The following is a 13,497-nucleotide window of genomic DNA, read 5'->3' as shown; positions in this document are numbered from 1 at the left end:
CGTCTGCGTAGAGGTGGATCAGGGAATCGCCCGCAGCAAGACCAACATCATTAATATACACAGAGAAAAGAGTCGGCCCGAGAATTGAACCCTGTGGCACCCCCATAGAGACTGCCAGAGGACCAGACAGCATGCCCTCTGATTTGACACACTGAACTCTGTCTGCAAAGTAATTGGTGAACCAGGCATGGCAGTCATCCGAAAAACCGAGGCTACTGAGTCTGCCGATAAGAATCTGGTGATTGACAGAGTCGAAAGCCTTGGCAAGGTCGATGAAGACGGCTGCACAGTACTGTCTTTTATCGATGGCGGTTATGATGTCGTTTAGTACCTTGAGTGTGGCTGAGGTGCACCCGTGACCGGCTTGGAAACCAGATTGCATAGCGGAGAAGGTACGGTGGGATTCGAGATGGTCAGTGACCTGTTTGTTGACTTGGCTTTCGAAGACCTTAGATAGGCAGGGCAGAATGGATATAGGTCTGTAACAGTTTGGGTCCAGGGTGTCTCCCCCTTTGAAGAGGGGGATGACTGCAGCAGCTTTCCAATCCTTGGGGATCTCAGACGATATGAAAGAGAGGTTGAACAGGCTGGTAATAGGGGTTGCGACAATGGCGGCGGATAGCTTCAGAAATAGAGGGTCCAGATTGTCAAGCCCAGCTGATTTATACGGGTCCAGGTTTTGCAGCTCTTTCAGAACATCTGTTATCTGGATTTGGGTAAAGGAGAACCTGGAGAGGCTTGGGCGAGGAGCTGCGGGGTGGCCGGAGCTGTTGGCCGAGGTAGGAGTGGCCAGGCGGAAGGCATGGCCAGCCGTTGAGAAATGCTTGTTGAAGTTTTCGATAATCATGGATTTGTCGGTGGTGACCGTGTTCCCTAGCCTCAGTGCAGTGGGCAGCTGGGAGGAGGTGCTCTTGTTCTCCATGGACTTCACAGTGTCCCAGAACTTTTTGGAGTTGGAGCTACAGGATGCAAACTTCTGCCTGAAGAAGCTGGCCTTAGCTTTCCTGACTGACTGCGTGTATTGGTTCCTGACTTCCCTGGACAGTTGCATATCGCGGGGACTGTTCGATGCTATTGCAGTCCGCCACGGGATGTTTTTGTGCTGGTCGAGGGCAGTCAGGTCTGAAGTGAACCAAGGGCTGTATCTGTTCTTCTGCATTTTTTGAACGGAGCATGCTTATCTAAAATGGTGAGGAAGTTACTCTTAAAGAATGACCAGGCATCCTCAACTGACGGGATGAGGTCAATGTCCTTCCAGGATACCCGGGCCAGGTCGATTAGAAAGGCCTGCTCACAGAAGTGTTTTAGAGTAACGTTTGACAGTGATGAGGGGTGGTCGTTTGACTGCGGCACTGTAGCGGATACAGGCAATGAGGCAGTGGTCGCTGAGATCCTGGTTGAAGACAGCGGAGGTGTATTTGGAGGGCCAGTTGGTCAGATGACGTCTATGAGGGTGCCCTTGCTTACAGAGTTAGGGTTGTACCTGGTGGGTTCCTTGATGATTTGTGTGAGATTGAGGGCATCTAGCTTAGATTGTAGGACTGCCGGGGTGTTAAACATATCCCAGTTTAGGTCACCTAACAGAACAAACTCTGAAGCTAGATGGGGGGCAATCAATTCACAAATGGCGTCCAGGGCACAGCTGGGACGGTCGGTAGCAGGCGGCAACAGTGAGAGACTTATTTCTGGAGAGAGTAATTTTCAGAATTAGTAGTTCGAACTGTTTGGGTATGGACCTGGAAAGTATGACATTACTTTGCAGGCTATCTCTGCAGTAGACTGCAACTCCTCCCCCTTTGGCAGTTCTATCTTGACGGAAGATGTTATAGTTGGGTATGGAAATCTCTGAATTTTTGGTGGCCTTCCTGAGCCAGGATTCAGACACGGCAAGGACATCAGGGTTAGCAGAGTGTGCTAAAGCAGTGAGTAAAACAAACTTAGGGAGGAGGCTTCTGATGTTGACATGTGTAATCACGACTAGGCACTAACACGTACCTCTACAACAGAGCCGAAGGTTACATAGAAATAATCCCGCACAACAACCAGGCGGGCCGGCTGTCTAATAAAGACAAACTAATTAAACATGAACAGGTGCTACCACTAAACATACAAGGAGGGGGAGGAAAAACAATCAGTGGCAGCTAATGGTGACGACGACCGCCGAGCTCCACCCACCTGGGAAGGGGAAACACCCTCGGTCGGACTCGTGACAGTACCCCCCCCCCCCTGGTGCGCGGCTCCCGCAGCGCGCCGACACCGGCCTCGAGGTCGCCTCGGAGGACGAGGTGCAGGGCGATCCGGATGGAGGCGATGGAAATCCCTCAACATGGATGGATCCAAGATGTCCCCCACCGGTACCCAGCACCTCTCCTCCGGACCGTACCCCTCCCAGTCCACGAGGTACTGCAGGCCCCTCACCCGGCGTCTTGAGTCCAGAATGGCCCGGATCGTGTACGCCGGGGACCCCTCGATGTCCAGAGGGGGGGGAGGGACCTCCGGTACCTCACTGTCCTGCAAGGGACCAGCTACCACCGGCCTGAGGAGAGACACATGAAACGAGGGGTTAATACGATAATAGGAAGGGAGTTGTAATCGATAACACACCTCGTTTATTCTCCTCAGGACTTTAAAGGGCCCTACACACTGCGGACCCAGCTTCCGGCAGGGCAAGCGGAGAGGTAGGTTTCGGGTCGAGAGCCAGACCCTGTCCCCCGGTACAAACACCCCGTGGTGGCGGTCAGCACTCCTCTTCTGCCGTCCACTCGCTTGTCGTAGAGATTCCTGGACGGCCCTCCAGGTCTCCTTGGAGCGCTGTACCCATTCCTCCACCGCAGGAGCCTCGGTCTGGCTCGGATGCCATGGTGCCAGGACCGGCTGGTACCCCAACACACACTGAAAAGGGGACACGTTAGTAGAGGAGTGGCGTAGTGAGTTCTGAGCCATTTCAGCCCAGGGAATGTATCGTGCCCACTTCCCTGGCCGATCCTGGCAATACGACCGCAGAAACCTACCCACCTCCTGGTTCATTCTCTCCACCTGCCCATTACTCTCGGGGTGATAACCGGAGACAGAGACCCCCAAGCGTTCCATGAACGCTCTCCATACCCGAGACGTGAATTGGGGGCCCCGATCAGAAACGATGTCCTCCGGCACCCCGTAGTGCCGAAAGACATGGGTGAATAATGCCTCCGCAGTCTGTAGGGCTGTAGGGATACCGGGCAATGGGAGGAGACGGCAGGACTTAGAGAACCGATCCACAATCACTAGAACCGTGGTGTTCCCCTGAGACGGCGGAAGATCGGTCAGGAAATCTATGGACAGATGTGACCATGGCCGCTGTGGAACGGGGAGGGGTTGTAGCTTCCCTCTAGGAAGGTGCCTAGGAGCCTTACTCTGAGCGCAAACTGAACAGGAGGAGACATAACCCTTAACGTCCTTAGCCAACGTAGGCCACCAATACCTCCCCTGAAGGCTCCCCACTGTCCTCGTCACCCCAGGGTGACCAGAGGAGGGTAGGACGTGAGCCCACCGAATCAGTTTGTCCCGAACACCAAGCGGCACGTACCTTCGCCCCTCTGGACATTGAGGAGGCGCGGGTTTAGCCTGTAACGCCCGCTCGATGTCCGAGTCCACCTCCCATACCACTGGGGCTACCAGCTTTGAGGCGGGAAGGATGGGAGTAGGTTCGGTGGACCCATCCTCCGTGTCGTAAAGGCGGGACAGTGCGTCAGCCTTCACGTTCTGGGAGCCCGGTCTATAAGACAAAGTAAAACGGAACCGGGTGAAGAATATGGCCCACCTTGCCTGACGTGGGTTAAGTCTCCTAGCTGCCCGAATATACTCCAGATTCTGGTGGTCAGTCCAGATGAGAAAAGGGTGCTTAGCCCCCTCAAGCCAGTGTCTCCACACCTTCAGAGCTCTAACCACCGCTAGCATCTCCCGGTCCCCCACATCATAGTTACGCTCCGCTGGGCTGAGATTCCTTGAGAAGAAAGCGCAGGGACGGAGTTTTGGTGGCGTACCCGAGCGCTGTGATAGCACGGCACCCACCCCAGCCTCGGACGCGTCCACCTCCACTATGAATGCTAGAGAGGGGTCCGGATGCGCCAACACGGGCGCATCAGCGAACAGCGCCTTCAACTTGTTGAATGCTCTGTCCGCCTCTGCTGACCACTGCAACCGCACCGGGCCCCCTTTCAGCAGTGAGGTGATGGGAGCTGCTATCTGGCCAAAACCCCGGATAAACCTCCGGTAGTAGTTGGCAAAACCCAAAAACCGCTGCACCTCCTTTACCGTGGTTGGAGTCGGCCAATTATGCACGGCCCTAATGCGGTCACCCTCCATCACTACCCCCGAGGTGGAAATGCGATATCCCAGAAAAGAGACGGCTCGTTTAGAGAACACGCATTTCTCAGCTTTGACGTATAGGTCATGCTCCAGCAGTCTACCAAGCAACTTGCGCACCAGAGACACATGCGCGGTGTGAGTGGCCGAGTAGATCAGAATGTCATCGATATAAACAACCACTCCCTGCCCGCACAGGTCCCTGAGAATCTCGTCTACAAAGGATTGAAAAACGTCTGGAGCATTTTTTAACCCATACGGCATGACGAGGTACTCATAGTGGCGGTTTTCCACTCGTCTCCCTTCCGAATACGCACCAGACTATACGCACTCCTGAGATCCAGTTTTGTGAAGAACTGCACTCCGTGGAACGATTCCACCGCCGTAGCGATGAGAGGTAGAGGGTAACTATACCCCACTGTGATGGCGTTTAGACCTCTATAATCGATACACGGACGCAAACCTCCCTCCTTTTTCCTCACAAAAAAGAAACTCGAGGAGACTGGTGAAATGGAGGGCCGAATGTAACCCTGTCCCAGCGACTCCGTGACATATGTCTCCATTGCCAACGTCTCCTCCTGAGACAGCGGGTACACGTGACTCTTGGGAAGCGCAGCGTTTACCTGGAGATCTATCGTACAATCCCTTCCCGGTCGATAAGGTGGTAATTTAGTCGCTTTCACTTTACTGAAAGCGATTGCCAAATCGGCATACTCGGGGGGAATGCCCACCGTGGAACCCTGGTCTGGACTCTCCACCGACGTGGCACCGATGGAAACTCCCAAACACCTTCCAGAACACTCATCTGACCACCCCTGGAGAACCCCCTGTCTCCACGAAATTTTAGGATTGTGCCGGGCCAGCCAGGGAGTCCCCAGCACCACTGGAAACGCAGGCGAATCAATAATAAAAAAACTGATACGCTCCCTATGATTTCCCTGCGTCACCATGTCCATTGGGACCGTGGTCTCCCTGACCATCCCTGACCCTAATGGCCGGCTATCTAGGGAGTGCACGGGGAAAGGAGAATCTATCGGCACCAGCGGAACCCCTAACTTAAGGGCGAGACCGCGATCCATAAAGTTTCCAGCTGCGCCTGAATCGACTAGCGCCCTATGCTAGGAAGAGGGAAAAAAGTGAAGGAAAGAGGTTAAGACAAACATGTGGCCAACAAGGGGTTCTGGGTGAGTTTGATGCTGACTCACCTGGGGTGACCGAGAAGCGTTCTGCCTGCCATCTCTACTCCCAGACGGACCCCCCCAGCACCGATCAGATGTGTGTCCTCTCCGACCACAGTTGGTGCAGGGAAGGCCTCCTCCTCCGGTACCCCTCGGCGTAGCCCCTCCCAACTCCATTGGGATGGGAGCGGAGGGGCTGGGTGGTGGAACGCACAGAACCCTCTCTTAACGCCCGCGGGCAGCCAGCAGATTATCCAGTCGAATGGACATGTCGATCAGCTGATCCACTGACAGAGTGGTGTCTCGACACGCTAACTCCCGGCGGACGTCCTCTCGGAGACTACACCTGTAGTGGTCCATAAGGGCCCTGCCGTTCCACCCAGATCCGGCTGCCAAGGTCCGGAACTCCAGCGCGTAATCCTGGGCGCTCCTCCTCTCCTGCCTGAGATGAAATAGTCGTTCTCCCACCGCTCGGCCGTCTAGAGGGTGATCAAACACGGCACGGAAGCGGCAGGAAAACTCTGTGTAGTGCTCCCGCGCTGAGTCTGGGCCATTTCAGACTGCGTTCTCCCACTCGAGAGCACGACCCGTGAGGCAGGAGATGAGGACACTCACCCTCTCTGCTCCTGAGGGAGTGGGTCTGATGGTAGCCAGGTATAGCTCCAGCTGAAGCAGAAACTCCTGGCAACCCGCCGCCGCTCCATCATAAGCCCTCGGTAGCGTCAGACGGAGGGTGCTGGAGTCGGGAGATGGGGAGTCCGGAACCGTGGGTGCTGAAGGTGGAGAGAGGAGACCACTCCTCTCCCATCTGTCCATTCTCTCCATCACTTGATCCATCGCGGATCCGATCCGATGGAGGACGGTGGTGTGGTGGAGAACCCGTTCCTCCATCGATGGGAGAGGGTTGGCTGCTGCTCCTGCTGACTCCATTCAATCTGATGGGTGCAGGATTCTGTAATGCTCCGGGTGTCGTGGGTGTGGAGTCAAATGCAGGAGACAGAGTTCAATGCTGTGCGTCTTTTAATAGCACCAACGCACCACAGGGTGCTCACAAAAGTTACGTTCCCAACCACAGGGAATCAAAAAGTACAATGGGAAAAAAATCACGACTAGGCACTAACACGTACCTCTACAACAGAGCCGAAGGTTACATAGAAATAATCCCGCACAACAACCAGGCGGGCCGGCTGTCTAATAAAGACAAACTAATTAAACATGAACAGGTGCTACCACTAAACATACAAGGAGGGGGAGGAAAAACAATCAGTGGCAGCTAATAGGCCGGTGACGAAGACCGCCGAGCTCCACCCGCCCGGGAAGGGGAAACACCCTCGGTCGGACTCGTGACAACATGCATGAAACCAAGGCTTTTTCGATCACAGAAGTCAACAAATAAGGGTGCCTGGGGACATGCAGGGCCTGGGTTTACCTCCACATCACCCGCAGAACAGAAAAGGAGTAGTATGAGGGTGCGGCTAAAGGCTATCAAAACTGGTCGCCTAGAGCGTTGGGGGCAGAGAACAAGAGGAGCAGGTTTCTGGGCATGGTAGAATATATTCAGGGAATAATGCGCAGACAGGGGTATGGTGGGGTGCGGGTACAGCGGAGGTAAGCCCAGGCACTGGGTGATGATGAGAGAGGTTTTATCTCTGGACATGCTGGTTGTAATGGGTGAGGTCACCGCATATGTGGGAGTTGGGACAAAGGAGGTATCAGGGGTATGAGGAGTGGGTCTAGGGGCTCCACTGTGAACTAAAACAATGATAACTAAACTGAGCAACAGTATACAAGGCATATTGACATTTGAGAGAGACATACAGCGAGGCATACAGTAATCACAGGTTTTGAATTGGGAAAGCTAGCTAAAACAGTGCGTGAGACAACAGCTAATCAGCTAGCATAACAACAGCAGGTAAAATGGCATTGACTAGGCAACGGGGCCGACAGATAAATCAAACAAGCAGAATGGAGTACCGTGATTAATGGACAGTCCAGCGTGCATCAGCTATGTAGCCAAGTGATCAGAGTCCAGGGGCAGCGGTGGATGAGGCAGGGGGGCTGGACTGGCGGGTGTTATCCAGGTTAAAAAATATATTAAAAAACTTTTAAAAACTAACAGTGACTAGTTAGCTGATTCGCTTCTGGAGGTTCTTGAGCGTGTACCTAAAAATGAGAAATAATAGCGATTCCGTATCACATTGGGTGAGGCAGGTTTCCGGAAGGTATAAACAAATTTTAAAAATCGGGAAGAGATAGAAAGTACATATGGGCCACTGCGATGCAGACGGTTAGCAGGCATGTGCTAACAAGCTAACAGATTAGCAGGCCGGGGTAAACAAGGTAGTAGTTAGCGGACCTGGGCTAAACAAGCTAGCAGTTAGCATGCCGAATTAGCAATGAAATACGTTTTCATTTATTTGGTGGGTGATTAGATTATGGCCAAATCATTCCTCTCCTTTATCTTTCAGCACATTTTCGTGTATAATTAGTAGGGAATATTTTGTACTTTTGTTCGAACATGGCTAGAGATTTCTGAAATCGTCTACTGCATACACAACATAGCAGGACTGCTATAAGACATTCTGACGTTCTACGGTTACAAGGTCAACCAATTAAGATACATTCTCCTCCATTTTCTTGGACAGCAGAAAGGCTTCCTGGCACAGGAGGTTGGTGGTACCTTAATTGGGGAGGAAAGGCTCATGGTAATGACTGGAGCGGAATTAATGGAATGGTCTCAAATATATCAAACACATGGAAACCATGTGTTTGATGCCATTCCGTTTGCTGCGTTCCAGCCATTATTATGAGCTGTTCTCCCCTCAGCGGCCTCCACTGCTTCCTGGGCAATTTGTCTGCCTTCCTCACCCCTACATCCTTTTGTCTGCTGAAACGTTTTGGTGCTAACATCTGGCGTCATTACGAAGTGACATGACCATACGAGGTCACACCTCTTATGACAGATGCTGATGTGTGATTGAAGGATGAAAGGGAGAGGGTTTTAATTATTTTTCAAGTCTGACCTCACTGGTGACCATTTTAAGATGTTATTAAAGTATATGTGGACTTGGAATGGGGCAAACCCGAGCCAACTTGTCATGTAGGGATAATCTAGTGAGCCATAACCAATCCAGCTAGCTAGCTTGTCAGTCACAAGAGACTACATAGGAATGACTGTAGTTACAGTACATGGCTACAGTATATTATTGTCTCACTATGAAATTATATAATCTCCCGAGTTCTGCCAAGAGTCACCTGTATGGAGGTGTAGAGAAGTTGGCAGCACACACGAACACACACACACACACACACACACACGCACTTACACGCACTTACACACTCAGTATGGCTCTGGCTTCTTTGCATAACCACGCAGAGGCCTACTTACACAACCACTCAGAGGCCTATCATCTGACTGTAGTCTTTACACAACCACTCAGAGGCCTACCACCTGACTGTAGTCTTTACACAACCACTCAGAGGCCTACCATCTGACTGTAGTCTTTACACAATCACATAAAGCCTACACATATCAGAAAGAGCTGACCTCCTTCCAGGCCAACTCAAGTGTGTGTGTGTGTGTGTGTGTGTGTGTGTGTGTGTGTGTGTGTGTGTGTGTGTGTGTGTGTGTGTGTGTGTGTGTGTGTGTGTGTGTGTGTGTGTGTGTGTGTGTGTGTGTGTGTGTGTGTGTGTGTGTGTGTGTGTGTGTGGTTTATGATTCATGTTTCACTCTCTTTCTCTCCCACCCTCCTCACTACCGCCACTCTCTACTTGACTCCTCCCCTCCCCAGGCACAAGCCCCCACGCCCCGGCCAACGTTCATGCGGCGGTCTCCACCACCTGGGCCAACGTGTCATGGGAGGCTGGCTACGACGGCGGCTTTGAGCAGACATTATCAGTCTGGTATGGCCATGTGTGAGTCATCCCAGCATGCTTTGCTTCCTGCTTCTTCTTTCTTCAAACTTTTTTCCCTCTAAGGCTACGTCCCGATTCTCTACCCTTCTCACTCCAGGCAATGCTTCCACACCAATACAGTGCTTTGAAGTAGATGACAGGGAGAGTAGAAGTGCACAGGTCTTGAAAAGGGTGGAAAATTGGGATGTAGCCCAACTCTGCCCCCTTTTGCTGCTCTTCTGCCTAGGGGAGGCTGCTTCACCTTGGCTGGGGAAGAGGGGGGCTGGATGGGGTAGTGGGGGGGAAGTTGCGCCTTGACACTATCAAGTTCAGTCTCACGTTTTAAGGTTCAGGTTTGGGGAGGGGTAGGCTGTTCCTAGACCTGTGCCTTAAAAAAGGGCAACTGTTACCCAGAGTGGATGGGAAGAAGTGGGGATAATACGAGAGAGAGGGGACGGCTTAGCGTAACATGCCGTTCAAGTCATCCCAAGTCAACTCCAATAAGTTTGGATTGAGACAAGCACAAAAACACCTAATTCAAGCTATTTAAGACACCAAATTACTAATATTTTCAGTTGACTGTCATGGAAATGTGCTGTAGCTACACACCGATGTTCAGAACGGGGCAAATATAGCACGGGAAACTGGATCAACAATAGTTTGACTTTATCACCAATCCTTTTCACCCATTGATTCCTCAAATGGTATTCACCAGATAATCATGCTTATAACATCTACATGCTCAATTCCTAGCGTCACTACAAAAGTATACATTATCACCAAGCAGCTCACTTAGTACTACTGGGCCTGTATTGATAAAGCGTCTCAGAGTAGAAGTGCGGATCTAGGATCCGTTTTGCCTTTCTGATTATAATAAATAAGCTTACATGGACAGCGGGGACCTGATCCTAGATCAGCACTCTGAGATGCTTTGTGAATACTGACCCTGAAGCAGCATCCACTGAGCTCCTTATAGATCACCACCACTTCACTCACAGTCCACACCAGACCAGACCAGTCCAGACCAGACCAGCGTAGACCAATCCAGACCAGTCCAAACCAGACCTGACCAGTCCAGACCAAACCAGACCTGCCCCAGGATATTCTGCACTGTCATCAGCTCGTTCTCCTACTCCCAAACAGACACACAACAAATGGGCTTGCCCCTTACTTAATGAGAAGAACTGTCAGACTGTTACGATCCCTAGATGGGGGAGTTGTTATTAAAAGTGAATATGAAACGAGAAACGAGGAGAACAATTAGCGAGAAGCGTACTGGGCAATTAGCGCGCGCTTTAAGTACTGTGATCCTCTAAAAAAGTAATGATATATTCATTTGCTATTGTCACGAACCGGCTCAAAGCCCGTAACAAAAGGGAGACAATGTGGAGATAAGGAGTAACAAAATATATATTTATTAAATACAGTAAACTAAGTACAATATACAATGGTGTGTGTAATCTGTAATCAGTAGTGTAAATGAGTGTTTGCATGCATGAATATAATACTGCAGGGTGTTGAAAGTTGCCAAAGTGTATTTATCCTGGGACACACCTGGCCCAGGTGTTTCCCATGTAGCTGACGACCCTCCCAACTCCGCCCACCGGCATCCTAATAAGGAAACAAGAACAAAGAGAGAATACGGCAGACAGAGTGGGAGGGTCGTCACACTATAAAAGCTGTGTCGTGCCCGCCCCCCTATGCCCTCATGCCACACCACGCCAACGGGCGTGTTTTCGTTGGAGGCTCCGTCGCGCCCTCCCTCGTCGACTTCTGAGGACACCTACCATGTCAAGTAGTTTTTATTAATAGAAGTGGTTAGTAACTTATGTTCATTAATATGCCTGTGCTTCACATTAAACAAGGTTTTTACAATATCACATATCCATTATGTACTGAGATGCATCACATTTAGTGCAAATATTTTGCAATCAATTCATCAAACTATTTGAATGTTTATTTTATGCCTGAAAGGGAACTCGTGAGATGACTGATTCCTTTAGAAATGCTGTCTTTTAGTTCCTATATTAGCAGCAGGCAAGGTGTGCCATCGGATCTGTTTACAACACACTGGAATTACTGCCACAAATCTTCATGACATCATCTGGCCTCGATCGTCATCAACAACACAACTGTCAGTTCATTACACCACAATACTAGATATTCAAGAGTTAGCTGATCACACACAAAACAATGCTGATCACTCAAGGGTTTCTGTTTTGCCAAGCAAGAGTAAACAGAGCTTCTCCTCCACGCTATCCAATCAACTGGCCCCCTTTACCCTCTCTCTCTCTTTCTGTCTCTCTCTCACTCTTTCTCTCACACTCTTTCACTCTCTCTCGGCTAGTGCCTAGACCTCCAACTACCTGCTCTCCCTAAAGCTGATGCAACTCTAACAAGTAGCAACCTTCCACTTCCAATATTCCTGCCAAATATCCCTATTCTATAGCCCCCACTGCTCTTAACTCTATAGAATGTTCTATAAAGAGCTGTAGTATCATTGTTTTTTGTATGTTTGTTTGATTGATTATGTTTCAGGGGTGAAGGACAGAAACAGCAGCTCATATTAATTTGAAGCGTTGATCGGGAAAATGTTGTCCACAAATGTGCCACAAACCCAGTGTACACCAGCCTCATATAACATTGTGTATTCTAACTCTGTATCAGGTGAAGAGGCTGTTATAACAGGTCGTAACCCTATGTATTATGTATGTAGACCCATAGGCACAGACAACCAATTCTAACCCCATGTCAGGACATTAGGTGATTATAGCAGGTGGTAAGCCCCATGTATAGCTCTATGTTCTGGATGCAGTCAGTCATTGGACTCTAACGATCCTGTCTGATCTCTTTAGTTGGCCCACTTTAACACCTTAAGTCAGGTCACAATGGCGTTATAACAAGTCTCAAGCCCCATATAGCTATCTCCTCTCCAGAGTGTTAAAGCATGGTGGTGTGTGAGACTGCCAGGTTGCTGGGTGATGCTGACATTGGTCTGCATCCCAAATGGCACCCAATTCCCCATATAGTACACTACTTCTGACCAGGGTGCGCATGCGTTGTGTCTTTTAGCATCAGATAGGGAGCTGAATTTGGAGGACAGTGCCAGTATGCAGGCAGCACGGTTAAAAAGCTAAAAGTTAAAAAGCTTCTGCCGGTCGGGAGATTAAGACCAACGCTTCTCCTCTAGCAAACATGCTTGGCAGGCCTCCACCGTGATGCGTTTACACACACACACACACACACACACACACACACACACACACACACACACACACACACACACACACACACACACACACACACACACACACACACACACACACACACACACACACACACACAGTCGTACACACACTGTTGTAGAACACAGACACAGACGCACACATTCGCATGCACACACACACTGATAAGATTTAATGTGTATTGCCACAAACTTCAATGTGTACACACTTATGTGCTCACGCAGACAACCGTACACACACTTGCACGCATGAACTCACACATACTGGTACATGTGTGTGATTGACCTGTTATCGACCTGATGGTTTAGTTCCACTCACCTACCTTAGATGACAGATTAACTTGCTGAGCTAAAGGTTAGCCTCAGTCAACAATAACAAACAAACATGGTATGCTAAAGCATTATCACACATTAACGCCTGCACACGCACACAGGATCCACACAGAAGTTCCATCTCCTGAGTATTTCTGAGTATCATTATCAGCAGTCTAGCCGTAGTGCTTGGAAGACGGCTTTTGATAAAGTGAAAAAACTAACTTGTTCCCCAGACACCAGTCGCAAGTCCTTTTCAATTAAATGACTTGTGAAAATGTATACAGGATGTAGCGGAATTGTCTTAAACTCAAATGTAATAAATATTCATAGTACCCTGAATAGTACTGCCCCACTTATTGAAATCCCCCCCCCCCCCAAATAAAAAATGAATTAGCCTCACTGGGAAGGACGTACGGTCTTTACTGGTCTCATGTGCTAAGCAAAAATGGGACCGCCCCCAAACAGCCCCCCGCAACCACATTACAAACACACCGACAGGCTAGCCACCATATCCTATTACAA

General features: G+C 50.2%; 1 protein-coding gene across 2 annotated transcripts in view; it reads left to right on the top strand.

Annotated features, from left to right (window-relative positions):
- Positions 1-13,497, top strand: part of LOC124012124 (protein turtle homolog B-like) — a 195,127-nt gene that overhangs the window by 139,480 nt on the left and 42,150 nt on the right. The window contains exon 12 of one of the 2 annotated variants that reach the window (XM_046325579.1): positions 9,314-9,425. In XM_046325579.1, the coding sequence (XP_046181535.1) occupies positions 9,314-9,425 (112 nt within the window). Of the gene's footprint in view, positions 1-9,313; positions 9,438-13,497 lie in introns of both variants that reach the window. The other variant, XM_046325570.1, reaches the window with a different exon arrangement.

Source organism: Oncorhynchus gorbuscha, linkage group LG02 (assembly GCF_021184085.1).
Source record: "Oncorhynchus gorbuscha isolate QuinsamMale2020 ecotype Even-year linkage group LG02, OgorEven_v1.0, whole genome shotgun sequence".
Classification (NCBI taxonomy): Eukaryota; Metazoa; Chordata; class Actinopteri; order Salmoniformes; family Salmonidae; genus Oncorhynchus; species Oncorhynchus gorbuscha.
This window is presented reverse-complemented; position numbering and strand designations above follow the sequence as displayed.